Below are 19,388 nucleotides of genomic sequence, written 5' to 3'. Positions count from 1 at the left end.
CATCCCAACAAGTGCCCTCATCCATGCCCATCACCCCTCTTCTTCTTTTCCCCACCCCCATCAGTCCTCAGTTTGTTCTCAGCATTTAAGAGTCTCTCATGGTTTGCCTCCCTCCCTCTCCCCAACTATTTTTCCCCTTCTCCTCCCTTATGGTCCTTTTTTAAGTTTTTCCTTATCCTCCTATATGTGTAAACATATTGTATCTGTCTTTCTCTGCCTGACTTATTTCACTCAGCATAACACCCTCAAGGTCCATCCATGTTGCTACACATGGCCAGATTTTCTTCTTTCTCATTGCCATGTAGTATTCCATTGTATGGATAAATCACATCTTCTCGATCCATTCATCAGTTGATGGACATTTAGGCTCTTTCCATGATTTGGCTATTGTTAAAAGTGCTGCTGTGAACATTGGGGTACATGTGCCCCTATGCATCAGCACTCCTGTATCCCTTGGGTAAATTCCTAGCAGGGCTATTGCTGGGTCATAGGGGATTTCTAGTGTTAATTTTTTGAGGAACCTCCACACCTATTTCCAGAGGGGCTGCACCAGTTTACATTCCCACCAACAGTGTAGGAGGGTGCCTGTTTCTCCACATCCTCACCAGTATCTAGACTCTCCTAATTTGTTCATTTTAGCCACTCTGACCGGCATGAGGTGGTATCTCAGTGTGGTTTTGGTCTGCATTTTCCTGCTGATGAGTGACACTGAGCATCATTTCACGTGTCTGCTGGCCATCTGGATGTCCTCTTTGGAGAAGTGTCTGTTCATGTTTCTTCCCCTTTCTTCACTGGATTATTTGTTTTTTGGGTGTGGAGTTTGGTGAGTTCCTTATAAATTTTGGATACTAGCCCTCTATCTGATATGTAATTTGCAACTATTTTTACCCATTCCGTCAGTTGCCTGTTAGTTTTATTGATTGTTTCCTTTGCCATGCAGAAGCTTTTTATCTTGATGAGGTCCCAATAGTTCATTTTTGCTCTTGATTCTCTTGCCTTTGGGGATGTGTCAAGTAAGAAATTACTGCGGTTGAGGCCAAGGATGTTGTTTCCTGCTTTCTCCTCTAGGGTTTTGATAGATTCCTGTCTTACATTCAGGTCTTTCATCCATTTTGAGTTTATTTTCGTGATTGGTGTAAGAAAGTGATCTAGTTTCATTCTTTCGCACATTGCTGACTAGTTCTCCCAGCACCATCTGCTAAAGAGGCTGTCTTTTTTCCATTGGATACTCTTTCCTACTTTGTCAAAGATTAATTGGCCATACATTTGTGGGTCCAATTCTGGGTTCTCTATTCTATTCCATTGGTCTATGTGTCTGTTTTTGGCCAATACAATACTGTCTTGGTGACCACAGCTTTGTAGTAGAGGCTAAAGTCTGGAATTGTGATGCCTCCTGTTTTGGTTTTGTTCTTCTATATTATTTTGGCTATTTGGGGTCTTTTGTGGCTCCATACAAATTTTAGGATAGTTTGTTCTAGCTTTGAGAAGAATGCTGGTGCAATTTTGATTGTAATTGGATTGAATGTGAAGATTGCTTTGGATAGTAATGACATTTTAACAATATATATTCTTCTGATCCATGAGCATGGAATGTTTTTCCATTTCTTTGTGTCTTCTTCAATTTCCTTTAGAAGTTTTCTATAGTTTACATCATACAGATCTTCTATATCTTTGGTTAGGTTTATTCGTAGGTATTTTATGGTTTTTTGTGCAGTGTGAATGGGATCAGTTTCTTGATTTCTCTTTCTGTTGCTTCATTATTGGTGTATAAAAATAATGATTTTTTATTATCATACAGCTACTTTCTGTATGTTGATTTTTGTACCCTGCAACTTTACTGAATTCATGGATCAGTTCTAGTAGGCTTCTGGTGGAGTCTATTGGGTTTTCTATGTAGAGTATCATGTCTTCTGCGAAAAGTGAAAGTTTGACTTCTCTGCCAATTCTCATACCTTTTATTTCCTTTTGTTGTCTAATGGCTGATGCTAGGACTTCCAATACTATGTTAAATAACAGTGGTGAGAGTGGACATCCCTGTCGTGTCCCTGATCTCAGGGGGAAAGCTCTCAGTTTTTCCTCATTGAGGATGATGTTAGCTGAGGGCTTCTCGTAGATGGCTTTTACAATCTTTAAGTAAGTTCCTTCTATCCTGATTTTCTCGAGGGTCTTTATTAAGAAGGGATGCTATATTTTGTCAGATGCTTCTTCTGCATTTATCAACAGTATCATATGGTTTTTATCTTTTCTTTTGTTAATGTGATGTATCACATTGATTGATTTGCTAATATTGAACCAGCACTGTAACCCAGGAATGAATCCCACTTGATCATGGTGGATAATTCTTTTTATGTGCTATTGCATTCGATTTGGAAGTATCTTGATGAGAATTTTTGCATCTGTATTCATCAGGGATATTCACCTGTAGTTCTCTTTTTTTTTTTTTTGCTGTTCTCTGTCTGGCTTGGGAATCAAAGTGATGCTGGCTTTATAGAATGAGTCTGGAAGTTTTCCTTCAATTTTTTTTTTTTTTTGGAATAGCTTGAGAAGAATGGGTATTAATTCTGTTTTAAATGTCTGATAGAATTTCCCAAGGACATCTGGCCAAGGGCTCTTATCTGTTGGGAGATTTTTGATAACTGATTCAATTTCTTCACTAGTTACGGGTCTGTTCAGATGTTCTATCTCTTCCCATGTAAATTTTGGTAGTGCATGTGTGTTTAGGAATTTGTTCATTTCTTCTAAATTGTCCGATTTGTTGTCATATAATTTTTCATATTCCCTGATAATTACTTGTATATCTGAGGTATTGGTTGTAATAAATCCATTTTCATTCATGATTTTGTCTATTTGGGTGCTCTCTCTTTTCTTTCTGAGAAGACTGGAAGCTGACTAGAGGTTTATCAATATTGTTTATTTTTTCAAAAAATCAACTCTTGGTTTCATTGATCTGTTCAGCTGTTTTTTTTTTTTAATTCTATATTGTTTATTTCTGCCTTAATTTTTATTATTTCTCTTTCTACTAGGTTTGGGATACTCTTGTTGCTCTCCTTCTAGTTCCTTTAGATGTGCTGTTAGATTTTGTATTTGTGCTTTTTCTAATTTCTTGAAATAGGCCTGGAGTGCAATGTACTTTCCTCTTAGGACTGCCTTTGCCACATACCATCAAGTTTGGATTCTTGTATTTTCATTTTCATTTGTTTCCATATATTATTTAATTTCTTCTCTACTTGCCTGAATGGCCCATTCTTTTTTTAGAAGGGTGTTCTTTTTTTTTTTTTTATTATTATTATTTTTTTAAATGTTTTATTTATTTCTAGGAGACAGAGAGAGAGACAGCATGAGCAGGGGAGGGTCAGAGAGAGAGGGGGTCACAGACTGAAACAGGCTCCAGGCTCTGAGCTGGCAGTCAGCACAGAGCCCGACGCGGGACTCAAACCCACGAACCGTGAGATCATGACCTAAGCGAAAGTCGGACGCTTAACCAACTAAGCCACCCAGGCACCCCATAGAAGGGTGTTCTTTAACCTCCATATTTTTGGAAGTTTTCCAGACTTTTTCCTGTGGGTGATTTCAAGTTTCATAGCATTGTGATCTGAAAGTGTGCATGGTATGATCTCTATTCTTTTATATGTATTGAGGACTGCTTTATGTCCCAGTATGTGATCTATCTTGGAGAATGTGGCATGCACACTTGAGAAGAAAGTGAATTCCATGACCTCAGGATGTAGAGTTCTAAATATATCTGTCAAATCCATCTGGTCCAACATGTTATTCAAGTCCATTGTTTCTTTAGTGATTTTCTCTTCATTTGATCTATTCATTGCTGTAAGTTGTGTATTAAAGTTCCCTGCTATTAGCACATTCTTGTCAGTAAGATTATTTCTGTTTGTGATTGTTTTATGTATTTGGGTGCTCCCATATTCGGTGTGTAGACATTTATAATTGTTAGCTCTTTCTGGTGGATAGACCCTGTAATTACTATATAATGCCCTTCTTAATCCCTTGTTACTGCCTTTACTTTAAAGTCCAGTTTTGGGTGCCTGGGTGGCTCAGTGGGTTAAGTGTCCGACTTTGGCTCAGGTCACAATCTCATGGTTCATGGGTTCGAGCCCCACATTGGTCTCTGTGCTGACAGCTCAGAGCCTGGAGCCTGTTTCAGATTCTATATCTCCCTCTCTCTCTCTGACCTCCCCCTACTCATGTCTCTCTCTCTCTCTCTTTCTCTCTCTCGGAAATAAATAAAAAATTTTTAAAAAAGTCTACAGTTCCATGGATTAAAAAAAAAATAAAGTCCAGTTTTGTCTGGTATAAATATAACTACTCCAGCTTTCTTTTGACTTCCAGTAGCATGATAGATATTTCTCCATCCCCTAACTTTCAATCTGAAGGTGTCCTCAAGTCTAAAATGAGTTTCTTGTAGACAGCAAATAGATGGGTTTTGGTTTTTTTTAAATATGATTTTTATTTAAATTGGTTTTTTGTATGTCTTTCTTTTATTTTAAGAGACAAAGAGTGTGTGGGGGAGGGGCAGAGAGAGAGGCAGAAGATGGATTCAAGTTATGTCTGAGGGGAGTTCTCTGTGCCTCTTGGATTTCAATGTCTGTTTCCTTCCCCAGATTGGGGAAATTCTCAGCTATGATTTGTTTAAGTACTCCTTCAGTGACTTTCCCTCTCTCCTCCTCTTTTGGAATTCCTACGATACAGATATTGTTCTGTTTGATTGTATCACTCAGTTCTCGTTTTGTGCTCCTGAATCATTTTATCTTTTTCTCGGTTTCCTCTTTTTCTATAAATGTGTCTTTTAATTCACGTATTCTCCTCTTTACCTCTTCAACCCGTGCATTTGATGCCTCCATTTTGTTACGCACCTCATTTATAGCATTTTTTAATTTATCACTATTTTTAAGCTCCATAGGTCTTTGTAGCAATAGCTTCTCTGATGTCTTCATGCCTTTTTCAAGACCAGTGATTAATTTTATGACGATTGTTCTAAACTCTTGTTCAGTTATATTGCTTATATCTGTTTTGAGCAGTTCTTTAGCTGTCATTTCTTCCTGGAATGTCTTTAGAGGAGAGTTTTTCCATTTCATCATTTTGGCTAGCTTTCTGTCTCTTGTCAGTTTTAAAAGCTTATTAAGCACTCTGCAGCTGTGAGTACTGCTATATTAAAGAAGGCTCATTGACTGTCCAGGGCCTGTTCGTTTAGAAAGTGTTCTTTTAATGATGTCTCTTGGTCTCTCTTGTTGAGACTTTGGTTATTTTATTTCCCTATTTGTAATGGTATTTGGGACTCTCCACCATGTGTACTTTGGCTTGTTTCTTGAGATAGATTCTTTTCTTGGAAAGGAAAACGGACAAACAGGGAACAAAGGCATGGAAATGCACAGACAAATGCAACAAACGAGCAAGCCGAAAGGGTAAAATAAAAAAAATAAAAAAAAAGAAAAGAAAAAAGAAACCCAAAAGACAAAGGAGAGTCTAAAAACATAAAATGAGAATTCCCAGCTACAAATAAAGAGTAAGGTGTATTCAGTGCTGACTGAAGAGCATATACAAAGAGAGAAATGACAGGGGCAGAGAGAAAGTGAAAGTGGACAGTGACCAGGCAGAGAGACTAAGAGGCTTAATTCAGAGAGAGAAAGAGGAGAATATGGTAAGAGGTGAGGAGAAAGAAATGACGGTAATGTTACTCAGAGAAACTGTATAGTCTGATTACTGCAGAGAGAGATAGAAAGATAGTGGTGGAGATGTAGAATATACATCTAGAGAATGGATTAAATACGATTGTTTAAGCTAACCAATGAGCAGAGTGCCCAGTCCAGCAGAGAAGAGGGATACAAATGCGACAAGGGAAAATATATCTGAATAGAAAGAATTGATCTAAAATTAATCATGGCAGTGCATACATGTTGGTCTTGCCCTGGGTTTTGGTAAAAAAAAAAAAAAAAAAGCAGCTCTCTAGCGGGGTGGGCATGGTTTGGCGTAGGTGGGTGTTAGCCTCCACTGTGGTCCTGCAGGCCGCTCTCTGAGTTCCTATCTTGGTGGTTGTGAGGAGAAAAATGGCTGCGCCCCAGTCCCTTCTTGAACCAAGCGTTGCAACTCACTCTTTTGGGTCTGATCTCCTTGTGCTGCTGGCGTAGCCAAGGTGGGCCATGTTCTATGTCCCACGCCTGTGCCTCGTTTCCAGGTCGTAGTCTGCACACTTTATTGATACCACCCAAAATATAATCCCATAGGCCACTGTCCGGGTGCTTCCCTGCCAGGGCTTGAGCCAGGAAAGCAGTGGAACAGTTTCCCATGGCGCTGCCTGGGACCGGGGCACCCAGCCAAAAGTCAGCACCACAGCTAGAAATAGGATCACTCTCAGTCCCAAACCAAGGTTTTTCTCTTCTCTGGGGACAGTTTTGTGAGCAGCTTCAGCTGCTCTTTCTCTTCCCCTCGACTGTCTGTGGCTTCCCACGAAGAGGGTTCCTTCTTCTCCCTCTGTGTCTCCAGGTCCTGGCCTGTCCTTGTCTTCCCCAGGCCACTCTCATGCACCTGTGAGGTTGTCCTCTCAGTGGACTCTGTCTCTTTTCCTTCCAGACTCCCGCGATTCAGTGTCCTGTGGCTTCAGGCCATCTCTGCTTGAGAGATGGGGGCGAGCGAAATGTACAGAGCTCACTACTTCTCTGCCATCTTGCCTTCCTCCCAAGGAAGGATCATGGTGACATGGATGATTTTAAGAAATACTTATAAGTGGAAATTTTGAGATGATAGCTCTTTCAGGGATGTGAAACAGGAAGAATTCTTACTTTGCAACAGAGGCTTTAAATTTAGAATGTTTTAGGCAAAAAATACTTTTAGTAGCTTAATGACTTTAAATTATAAGTTTTAGACAAAAAATAGTTTTAGTAGCTTAATGGATACCATGATATTCACACTTAAAACTCCTTTACATCACTCTGAACCATATTATTCTTTTTTTTTTTTTTTTAACATTTCTATTTGGATTAGTTACCTTCCTCAGTCCAAAGTGGATTAAAAGTGGCATATTGGAAGATAAAAACATGATGATGGTGGTAAATACAGGTCATTAAAGCAGGAAGTAATAACTGATGGCCCAACATCAAAGAAAGAAATAGCAGAAAAAGAGCATAAAAAATTAGAAAAAAAAAGGTCACTTGAGAATCTTTTAGAAACAAACATCCATAATAAATTTGAGTTAATATGTCTAAAATTGAAACTGAATTTTTATTTTAAAATGAAATTATATTTTATATTCCAGATATTTGAAACTATGAATGTCCATACTTTATGCTTACTCTCAAAGTGGACAAGAATAAAAAAAAAATTTTTATACCAGGACCATGGGTACCACTGTAACTCCATCAAAAAGTTTAGTAAATGAGATGTTTGTGTTTTTGGTGTATTCTTTTCTAAAGAAGATACTCATCAAGAGTTATAACTTTAGAGTACCTAGTGGCTAAGTTGAGTGTCCAAAATCAGCCCAGGTCATGATCTCGTGGTTCCTGGGTTCTAGCTCCTCATTGGCCTTGCTGCTGTCAGCATGGAGTCCACTTTGGATCCCCTGTCTCCTACTCTTTCTGCCCCTCCCCCGCTTGTACTCTCTCAAAAATAAATAAACCTTAAAAAAAAATTATAGCTTTAACATTGTGGATGCTGTAATTAATACAAAAGAGAATAAAACAAGGGCACCTGGATGGCTCAGTCATTTAAGTGTCCAGCTTTGGCTTAGGTCATGATCTTACTGGTGAATTCCAGCTCCCTGTGCTCTGTGCTGACAGATAAGAGTCTGGAGGCTGCTTCATATTCTGTATCTCCCTCTTTCTTTGCCCCTCTCTTGTTTGAGCTCTGTCTCTCTTTCTCTCAAAAATGAACATTTAAAAAAAATTTTTAAATTTAAGTGCAAGTGGGGCGCCTGGGTGGCTTAGTCGATTAAGCATCCGACTTTCGCTTAGGTCATGATCTCGCGGTTCGTGGGTTCGGGCCCCGCGTCGGGCTCTGTGCTGACTGCCAGCTCAGAGCCTGGAGCCTGTTTCAGAGTCTGTGACTCCCTCTGTCTCTGACCCTCCCCTGCTCACGCTGTCTCTTTCTCTCTCTCTGTCTCCTAGAAATAAATAAAAAATTTAAAAAATAAATAAATAAATTTAAAGTGCAAGTGAGCAAACACTAAACAAAAGGTAAAACAAAAACAAAACTAGACTACCCTCATTATTCCCTATGCTCAAAAATTTAGTTCAGTTTGTAGTCATGATTATTTACCAAATAGAGGAATATATTTTAACCAAAAAAAAAACCCCAACTGATATACTACTGAGTCAGAGAATAAAGCACTATAAAACTTATGTGATTATAAGTACATGCACTAGCACTGGTACATAGATGGATAGACACAGATTGATAGGACAAGAGAAAAAGCTCAGAAATAGATCCCAGGACATATGCAAATTACTGTATGATAAAGGTGGCATTTCATCATTGGACCATAGTGTTGGGGAAATGATTAGCTATTTAGAAAAAGATAAAATCAGATCCATACTTCACATCATACATAATAAAAAACTCGAAATAGATCAGGGATTTAAGTATTAAAATGAAACCTTATTAGTACTTTATCGTCAGTGTAGGGAAAAACTTTGTAATCATGTTATGACTCAAAATTTAGAGACAGTAAAAAAAATGATTGATAAATTTGACTGCATTAAAAAAATTGCATGGCAAAACCCTGTATCAAAGGTCCAGAAAGCCAATTGAGAATTAGGAAAAAGATATGAACAGGTAATTCACATGTGCAAAAATAAATAAAATAAAAAACCTCTTAAGCAAAGAAAGTATGTTCAAAACTAATGATTTTTGCCATAGATAAAATAGTCAACACCAAATATGCATATATATGTTCAAGCATTATGGTCACCATCCTTTCCCTCAGTCACCACTGGCAGATGTTCCAGGGCCATTTGTAGCTCATAGGAAGAGGGAATGCTTTAGTCTGAGTTGTCAGGGAAGATTTAAGAGTAAAGGTAATACCTAAGTGAGTGTGAAAGCCTTGAATATATGGAAAATGAGGGATATAATGAGATGTATTAAGAAGCTGGAATGGTATGCGCACATTATGGCACTAGTGAAGCATAAGGCATATTTAGTTTTCCTGCCTCAATATGGTGATACTTAGAAAAACATACGCTGGGGGCTAAAGCTGTAACAAGAATAAAATGTTAATTATAAAATGGTCTTAAGTAAGCAACCACTTACTTTTGTATTTCTAATTGGCTATTGAAACTTCCTTTTGATGAAGTTTACATTATTGATTAATATTTACCAATAATTTATAGGAGAATTTAGTTGAGAGCAAACACCACAAGCTCGCCCGGAGTTTAAGAAGTGGACCTTCTGACCATGATCTCAAACCTAACGCTGCCACAAGAGATCAACTAAATGTAAGAGAGTTTACAGACTATGTATATAAAAATAATGAAATGTGTAATTTAGTTGCAACTAATGTGATAACCACTTCATTTAAAAGTGATTCAAGTGCATGTTTTTTCCAGGTTAATGAAATCTGTGTAATTTCAGCAATGTTGCATTTTCTGTACTTTATTTTTTTTAATCATTTTGTGGTTTTAAGAAAATATATTAACCCTGGAGATGGTGACATATGGGATATACATACTTTCTTGATACAGTGGTCTTAGAAACTGGCCCCAAGGTACATTGCCTGGGAGAAAGCCTTGGTGTGCACATAAACACTGTTATGTGCTTTGTGCTTTGACTTGACAGGGAAAGTGTTTATTGTTTATTTCCTTTTTCCTTTTGGAAAGAAAGGGGGTTATTGTTATTTTGATTTAGTTTATTTTTGGTTGAATTAAATGAGCTCTGTAGTTACTGATTTCTATGTGGAGTGTGACTTATTTCATCTTTTTCCCCCCCTACACTCTTGTAATATCCTTTTTGGACTGAGAAGTACAGCAAACTTAAGTTTTACTCTGTTTCATGTACATTTCCCTATTTCTGTAATAGAATATTACAGAATATAGAAATATTTAAATAAATAGAAATATTTAAATAAATGAAAATTTTTAAATAAAATGGAAATATATAGGAAGAATAAATTTAACAAAAGTAGTTTCTTTTTGTTCTTCATTGTAGATTATTGTGAGTTATCCACCAACCAAGCAACTTACATATGAAGAACAAGATCTTGTTTGGAAGTTTAGATATTATCTCACTAATCAAGAAAAAGTGAGTATCTTGAATATTTTTATATATCACATATTTTCTGCAAACTGTGTTACTAATGAACAGGATGAGGTAAAACTGCCATGGAAATAAAATATTTTTGTCAAAATAAAAACTAGTTCATTTTTAAATGTTACAGAGGGTATACACAAAGACACACATACCAGTTGGTTGATGTGTAGATTATGCATAGATGCATGGTTTGAATGGGTTAAATCAGAGAGACTTGGGTTTAGGTTTGGCACCACTACTAACTCTTATGAGGTAAAGTGAGGAAAATTGCTTTGGAAGCTTTGTTTCCTCATTTTTCTGATGATAACAGTCTTTGATAGGTGAGGCAATACTGGTGAATAACCTGGCTAAGTACCTGGCACATAGTAGATGCAAAGTAAATGTTTAACTTGTGTCTTCGTTGTTCTTACCTCTTTGAACTTGGATGGCTAGCAAACTATGTTATTAAAAGGAATATAGAATTTTGGAGGAGATGTGGCTGGAAAGGGAGTATGAGAAATGTAATTTGAAATGTATAAATTGAGTCGTGGAGTGGTATCCATCTTGGCATGCAGAATAGAGGTAGGGTCAGAACCAGACATTTGCTTTTCTTAATGGTTCCATGGGGTTGCCACGTTTCTGGAGAGAGTTAGGATAAAGTAGTCAGCACTAGATTAGAGTCTGGGGACTTGGTTCTAAATCTTCCTGTTGCCCCTAAGAAGCTTTTTGACTACTGGCAAATCATTTCACCTGTCTGAATCTTAGTTTCTCATATTTTACATGAATTGATTACATTTGAACTAGAAGTTTCTTTTTGTTTTTAAGATAGCCTGTAAATTCTTAGAACATAGGTTCAGAGACTAACTCTTAAGATATGGGAATAATAACCTCAGTCGATTAATTAGCCACAGTATGCCAGGGATCTTTTAAATCCCACAACAATCCTACAGTCTTGCCATTATTGTTAGTGTTCTACAGATGAGGAAACTTGAGTCTTAGAGACATTAAGGAACCTGTGCCAGAAGCACAAAGCTCTTACATATGCTATCTCTTGATGTGGTAACATCTGTGAATTAGAAGAGAATTTAGTGGATTGTAAAGAAAATGTTGCAAAATCACATGCATGCCTCCACAGGGATTCTGAAATGTGTTGGGCACAAAACATAGCAACATCAGGAAAATTAATATCTGTCAGTAAGCTGTTACATAATTATATGAGAATGAATGGATATGTTTTACAGTCTCATGAGACAATCTTTAGCTACTTTAACTTGTTTTTCTTAAACAATTGCGTTTCTTTTCATTTCTAAAGTAAAGGTAAAAATTCAATTGCAGCTCATCTTAAACTCTCCAGCTTTTCTTCTTTATCTTTTATTGATGCCTTGGGAAATTCTTTGTAGATGAATATTAACTCTCCTTTACATCTTTAACAAGAGCGAAAGAAGAATTTTAAATTTCCTATAGCTTTGAGTGTTATTCTCTTCATGACTGCAAAAAGAATTATTCATCAATAAAAACTTAGGTTGTGATTCTGTGTTTCATAAAAAGATTGAGTTAGTACATGATACTCTGTTAAATGAAGAATAACCTTGGTCACAGAAATTGCATCTTGAATGTAGCAGAGTGTTTTCCAAAACACAGAGCAAGATATTGAATTAAACCTGTTAGAATGTATGAGTTCAAGAAGCATAGAAAAGATTTACAGAGCAGAACTGCCTTAGATAGAAAGGCTTGCAAGAAAAATTGTTTGTTTAAACAAGTAGTCACTTCCCACTGAAATTCAATTACTAGTAGATATGTGCAAAAGAAATAAAATGCTCAAGTGATATAAAGTATGTGACAAGTTTCATTTAACTAGTTGATTTCAAGTTTTCGGAAGGTGGGTGATGAAACTTCAGTTCTCAGGACACATTATAGGATTCTTATGATCACTAGAGGAGAAAAAACAATATTTTTTAATGTTTGGGAAGCAATTTGCAGTAGACCAGATATATATATATTGGCCTTCAAGTGACCAGAGGAATTATTCACACAGCCACATTTGTGTCCTTGTAATAATTTAAAATGGGTTTTGTAGAAAACAAATACTCTTATACCCCTGTACCTTAATTTACTTACACAAAGAAATTCTTTCCGTGTCAGTTTCTCTGAAACTGATTTAGGTTATTTGTCATTGGGCCCTGAAGCTGAAAAGATTACCTGGAGAGAAAGCAGTGCTCAGAAATTGGTGGAAATTAGTTCTTACAAAGTTATACTTCTTACTTGCTTTTTAATTAAATTTGGTCTTTCCACCTGTTTTTTTCCTAAATGACCTGTCTTAAGTATTTTGTATGAAAACCCTCTACTCTGGATTTGATGTACCTCTGAAGTTCACAGTAATCACCTAATCTAGCAAAACCAGTAAAATTTAGGAAGAATTTTAAAATTTGTTGTCCATACTATGTAGAAAGTGACTTATTTTTATGAAATCCAAAATGTGGATATTGGTAACTCAAAACCAGTAATGACTGAAGAACCAAATGGCTTCTTATAAAAAAGTTCATTGAAAATAACTGTCTTAATGCCTTTCTGTTATCTTTGGGGGGAATAAAGCATTTGGGAAGTGTCCCACGGGAAGGTAATAGTGATGTACTAAATGTTTATATGAAGCTTTTCCTAAAGTAGCTACTGAGATGGTAACATCAGGACAACAATGACATTTGTGCTTCCTGTCAAGATGTTGATGAGGAGCCATAGGAGAAATGAATTCACTTGAGCAAGCAAAGTTACCACTGTTGCCTAGTCATACTTAGACTCTAGGCTTCAAGATACCATTTTTCTGTCTTCATATAAATTAAAATTTTTTTACGAAAGGGATATTTGTACACAATCAAAATGGAGAAACAGACATCAAAATGGAGAAACAGGCATGTAAATTGATTAAACGTTACTCTCTTAAACATTTAAGTAGTTACTATAATCGATATGTAGAGTAGAACAAAATCAGTGTGCTGTGTTATGAAGGAAGTTTCACAGAGCAAAAGATTGGTCTTAAGGTTTGAATAAGCTTCGATGATATTTTTTATGTGATCATTTTTCATGGAGAAGAAAAGCATGAATAAGGTAGAGTGTTAAGTTCAGAGACAGAAAAATTTGGGTGAATGGTTATGAAATAGAAAAGATGAAGTCAGTTTGAGTCTTGAATTCTAGCTTGGGAGTTGGATTTCACTGGTGATAAGAAACCACTAAAGGAAGAAAATGTGTCTTAAGTGATGTTTTAAGGAAGTTGAACCAGGATGGATTGGAGCAGATCTGAGAATGAAAAAAGAGACCTAATTAGGAGGCTCATCTATGATTTTGAGAGTGACCTTGGAGGGCAGGGGAAGAAGAGGAGAATGTGTAAGATGACTTGGTGACAACTCCCAGGAGTTAGGCTGGAGTGCCTGAAATGATGAAATAGGGCAAATGGAAAGAGCAGGGTGAGGAGATATTTTCACGTCTGAGTCAAAAGAATTAAAGCACAACTGTGATGTTGTGATATAATAAGAAATATATACTTGGGTTTGTTTCTGGCAGTTTCCAAAGCCCAGGGGATTTCCTGAGTGGTAGGGATGAGAGTGGTGTCTTTTTGTTATTCATAATAAGCCCTTCTCAGACATACCTGAGTTTATGCTAATAAGGTGACTCTTGCAAGATGAGGTTGCTTGCTAGAGTAACCAACCAGGTGAATGGGATTAGAAGGTTGGAGTTTTCAGTCCCACCCCTTGACCTCTGGGAGAGGGACTAGGAATTGCATTAGTCATCGCTGGCCAATAATTTAATAAATCATGCCTATGTAATGGAACCTTCATAAAAAACCTATAATGACAGGGTTTGTAGAGCTAATGGGTTGGTGAATGCATCCATGTGACAGGAGAGTGGCACACCCATACCTCTATAGGGACAGAACCTCCTCTGCTTGGGACCTTTCCAGACCTTGTACAATGTACCTTTTCATCTGGTTACTCATTTTGTATCCTTTATAATAAACCGGTAGTAATAAGTAAAGTCTTTCTGAGTTTTATGAGCTATTATAACAAATTACAGAGCCTGAGCAAGGTGTCATTGGTAACTTCTGATTTGTAGACAAGTCACACACAAGTTTGGGCAACCTGAGGACCCGAAATTTGTAATTGTCTCAAAAATGGGAAGCAGTTTTGTGAGACTGACCCTTTAACCTGTGGAATCTTCAGTAACTCCAGGGAGTTCAGAATTGAATTAGATTTTGGCATACCTCGTTGTTGTCCTCAGAGAATTAAGCAAATGTTTGGTGTGGAAAACCACACATTTGTTGTCAAAAGTGTCCTGTGAGTAGAGGAATAGGTTTCCCTTTAGCAAAAAATTAGAAATTTCTAATAACTTAGTTGGTAGAAATTAAAAATAGAAATATGTATGATGAAAATAGTTTTTTCAGCTCTGGACTGATTGTGAAAATGTTTCTAAGAATAGGAGATGACAGTGAGGAGGTTCTAAGATCAGAAGGGAGGTTAATGAAATACTACTATTTAAAATATAGCAATAAATGTGTTACTGTTAACATTTGAAATTGGACCCAATATCAGAAATAGAATAACAGTAATATCAAATGATAAAATAATTAACATCAAATATGTGTAATATACAAAGTACTGTTCTAAATATTTGCATTCAGTAACTTATTTAATCATTACTGCAACTTTATAGGATAAGTCACTTAAAGTTAGATAATGTGCTCGAGGTGACTTAGCTAATAATTAATGGAGCCGGGAATTAGGATTTGACCTCAAACACCCTGGCTTGAAAGCCTGTATTGTCCAGTTATCAGTGGATACTCTAAAGCTAAAACGCTTTTGAATCCTGTACCTTAATTATACATGCATCAGTACAGCATTTTAAAGATCCAGGAATTAACTAGTATTATTATTGCTTCAAATTCTTACATTTTCTATCTTTCTCATTTCTCTTCTCCTTGTTTCCTTCATTCTACTACCTCTTTGCTTACATTTTTAACATTCAGCATTAGAAAGTTGTGTAATTCTTTGTGCCATGTCTTAAGTTCCTTGGCAGCAGCATGCTCTATAAATCTTACTAGTAAATCTGTAAATCTGTGAATCTGGGTATTAGATTGTTTCAGTTATTGAGTTGAGTATATCAGCATGCTGCAAGATTTGCTTATAAGTACATATCTGCACATTTCTATTAAGACTGTTGATGTGCTGTGAAATGGAAAAGTTTTCGCTGTAGTTACTTAAGAAGTATTGCTTTATTTCAGCATTCAACATAGAAATACATTTTAGAAGTGAAAAATAAAATGCATGGAATAAGTTAGAAGGGTGGTCTTTGTTCTTACATGAAAGGGAGCACTGTGCTAGATGGTTTGCAGTTGGTATGGAAGAAATGGATAGCTATTCTGCAGAACATAGACTCCAGTTGTAGAGAGAAGAATGCCCACAAAAACGTTTGGCAGTTAAGAAGGGCATCATTTGAATGAAGAGCATAAAGAGGTAACTACTAAAGGAAGAGTTCAAAGTTTCTGAGAACTTATTGGAAAAGTTGAGTCTTTGACAAGCTGGCCGTGAAGATGACACTACTATTTGGGTGATGAGCATAGGGAAGGGTTGTAGACAGGAGTTAGAGTCATGTATTATTTAGGTTAAGTTGGTTGAAACATAGAAGGAGAATGGGGGGAGTTAGCTTAAGGAGAGAAGATTGTGGTAAGAAGTATCGTTGAAGTGTTTTGAAGCCACGTTTTGTTTGTTTTTTCTGTTTTGTAAATTAGAGTGATTCTGTCATTTAATAGGAAACTACACTATAACAATATGATAGTCATCATCCATTGTTGGAAAAGCTGTCTATATATGTGTGTGTGTGAGGGCTTAAATTTGCTCTCATTTTCCCCAGTGAAACTGACATTGGGAAGAAGTTACATGAAAACGCTTTTGTTTTTTGGTTCATTATAGTTAAAAAATAACAAAAAATGGCTTCACAGTAGGTACTTTAGAAATTAGTCACTGGAATTACTTAAATATTAAGTCTCTTTTTGCCAGGAATGTTAGAAGATAAATTTCTCTTGACAGTTGGTGGTTCATGCTAACATTACTTCAAAATTGAGCTTCTGAGTGTTCGTATGATATCATTTCAGAGAAACTGGTATTAAGGCTCTTAGCTAGAAGGCTATGCCAAACTCCAGATGTGTGGTGTAGTGAGAATCAAGCTGAGGGGAAAAATGCGGAAAATATTGCTTGGGAAATGATGGGCAGGAATTGTGAATGGATTTAGGAGATCTGTGTTGATGGAATAATGGCTCTACGGGGCATGGATTTAGCTAATTAGGAGATGGCAGTGCCTTAATGGTAAGGAGGGACCATCTGGCGAAAGATGAATGAGCTGAGAGTGGACTCCAATTTTGGGTGTAGCTTGTCCACCATTTTGAGGTGATAGGCAAGCCACTAACTTTGTAGAGATTATATATAATTTGAGCATTGGACTAGATAATCTCCATTGGGCCTTTTTAAAAAATTTACTTAAATCATGAATAAGTTACGGCATGGGCATTAGGGTTCATTTTATGTCATACTAACCAATAACTGTTTTGTTGTCCAAGAGGACATTTTCTTGAGAACTGGATTAGTTTACTAAAGTAAAGATTTTAGTTGGTTAGAGCAGGAATTTAAAATTTTAAAGTTATCTTTGTTCAAGAGATGAATTCATAGAGAAAGAGAAAGAAGAAAATGGGATCAGCCAGGAAAGTGTTCCCAGGAGGGAGATGTGACAATAGCGATAGTTTTTTATGGAGAACAAATATACAACCTTGTTAAAAGAGCATTTATTATGTATGCAGCCATGAGTGATATGCTCCAAGGTCATTTACTTACCTTGACAATCTTATAAAAACTTTAGATAGTTACACTGCTTATCTAAAGAAGTGAGGTTCCGGCTGCGCCGCGGTTAGGCTGGGAGGGCGGCGGGGAGGGTATGGCGGCCACGTTCTTCGGGGAGGTGGTGAAGGCGCCGTGCCGAGCCGGGACGGAAGACCAGGAGGAAGAGGAGGACGAGGGGAGGGGGACGGCCGAGGACAGGGAGGTCCGGCGGCAGCTGGCGCGGAAGAGGGAGGTGCGGCTCTTTCGAAGACAAACAAAAACATCTTTGGAAGTTTCTCTGCTGGAAAAATATCCTTGCTCCAAGTTCATAATTGCTATAGGAAATAATGCAGTAGCATTTTTGTCGTCATTTGTTATGAATTCAGGCGTCTGGGAAGAAGTCGGTTGTGCCAAACTCTGGAACGAATGGTGCAGAACGACAGACACTGTGCATCTCAACCCGGCAGATGCCTTTTGTGTGTTTTATCATCTAAAATCGAATCCCTCGGTCTTGCTCTGTCAGTGCAGCTGCTATGTGGCTGAAGACCAGCAGTATCAGTGGCTGGAAAAGGTCTTTGGCTCTTGCCCAAGGAAGAACATGCAAGTGACTGTACTCACGTGTCGACATGTTACTGACTATAAAACCTCAGAATCCACCAGCAGCCTCCGTTCTCCTTTCCTGAAAGCCCTAAAGACAGAGAATTTCAAAGAGCCTCCATGCTGTTCACTGTTGGAACAACCAAACATTGTACATGATCTTCCTGCAGCAGTTCTGAGTTACTGCCAAGTGTGGAAAATCCCTGCGATCCTGTAGTTGTGCTACACTGATGTGATGAAGTTAGACCTCATTACAGTTGGAGCTTTTAAGCCCGTCCTTTCTTCCAGAAGCTTGAAAGGTTTGGTGAAGAATATTCCCCAGAGCACAGAGATACTGAAGAAATTGATGACCACAAATGAGATTCAGAGTAACATTTACACATGATTCCAGAGGTGGTTTTGTACAGTGTGTTATTACCCCCCCGTTCCTGTAGGGGAGCAGCGTGTCCCCCCCGTTCCTGTAAGGGGAGCAGTGTCCCATTTTGTTGGTTCCTTTTTCCCAAGGGGGTCTTTTGAGGGTGTTCAAACAGAATAAACTTATTTTAAATTCAAAAAAAAAAAATAAATAAATAAATAAAGAAGTGAGGTTCCAAAAAGACACTACAGACAGGCAGCTGAATCATAGAATATTTGTTGCTGCTTCTGTGTTTTTCTGTATGCTTGTTTCTTGAGGGTTGTTGTCTTTTAAAGTAGTTCCTTCTCTGTGTAAGAGATGTACTTATTTAATTTATCTTGAGCCCTCATGTGTGAGTATCTAGGAAACCCAGTGATCCTAGGGAGATTTGAAAATGAGGTTCATGGTAGGGATTCTACCCTTACTTGGCTTTGAACTCTTTTTATTTATTGGTTGCAGTATTTTATGTCACATGTTGATGCTGTAAAATGAATGTTGTTTTTAAGGCATCTCATGAGAATATGTATGCTTCTTTATTTCCATATCTTGAGGTCTGCACTATTTTGTTATTTAAATTTTTTAAAATGTTTTTTTACCTTTGAGAGAGAGAGAGAGAGAGAGTAGGGGAAGGGTCAGAGAGAGAGAGAGAGAGAGGGAGACACAGAATCAGAAGCAGGCTCCCAGACCCCACACTGTGAGTACAAAGTCCTGACATGGGGCTTGAACTCATGAACCGCGAGATTATGACCTGAGCCAAAGTCGGACACTTAACTGACTGAGCCAGCACCCAGGTACCCTTGAGGCCTGCACTATTTTAAAATAAAAAAGGAAAATGAAGAAAAGCCAAAGAAAACTTAAAAATTCATAGTGCTCTGTAAGTGGTTTAACTTGAAAAATGTAGGGGTGCCTGGGTGGCTTAGTTGGTTAAGTGTCCAATTTTGGCTCAGGTCATGATCTCATGACTTGAGGGCTTGAGCCCCACATCGGGCTCTGCGCTGACAGCTCAGAGCCTGGAGCCTGTTTCAGATTCTGTGTCTCCCTCTGTGTCAGCCCTTCCCCTGCTCACACTCAGTCTCTGTCTCTGTCTGTCTCTCAAAAATAAATCTTAAAAAAAAAAAAATAACCTGAAAAATGTAAAGTTACAGGGAACATGTTTTTTTTTTTTCTCTACTTTCTGTCCTGCAGTATTTTTCTAGGAACATGTGTATAACTATGTTAAGTGGTTACACATGAAGTCTGTCATTGATTCTGTGACTTTGTCATCAGGACGAAGTGGGAAAGTCTGCCTAGTCACTCTTGACTTTCCTTTTCCC

General features: G+C 37.5%; 2 protein-coding genes across 3 annotated transcripts in view; both read left to right on the top strand.

Annotated features, from left to right (window-relative positions):
- The window catches only part of PIK3C3 (phosphatidylinositol 3-kinase catalytic subunit type 3), a 150,246-nt gene that overhangs the window by 53,157 nt on the left and 77,701 nt on the right, over window positions 1-19,388 (top strand). For both annotated transcript variants that reach the window (XM_039221755.1, XM_039221754.1), the window contains 2 exons: window positions 9,333-9,437; window positions 10,147-10,239. In XM_039221755.1, coding sequence (XP_039077686.1) covers window positions 9,333-9,437; window positions 10,147-10,239 — 198 coding nt within the window. The remainder of the gene's footprint in view (window positions 1-9,332; window positions 9,438-10,146; window positions 10,240-19,388) is intronic.
- Window positions 17,181-18,233, top strand: LOC120223554 (proteasome assembly chaperone 1-like). The gene is given in 1 exon segment (XM_039221756.1): window positions 17,181-18,233. A coding segment is annotated over 1 exon segment (867 nt). The 5' UTR covers window positions 17,181-17,199; the 3' UTR covers window positions 18,067-18,233.

This window comes from Hyaena hyaena, unplaced genomic scaffold (genome assembly GCF_003009895.1).
Source record: "Hyaena hyaena isolate Hyena2069 unplaced genomic scaffold, ASM300989v1 scaffold_1007, whole genome shotgun sequence".
In the NCBI taxonomy this organism is placed as follows: domain Eukaryota; kingdom Metazoa; phylum Chordata; class Mammalia; order Carnivora; family Hyaenidae; genus Hyaena; species Hyaena hyaena.
Note: the sequence above shows the minus strand (reverse complement) of the source record. Positions and strands in the feature narration are given on the sequence as shown.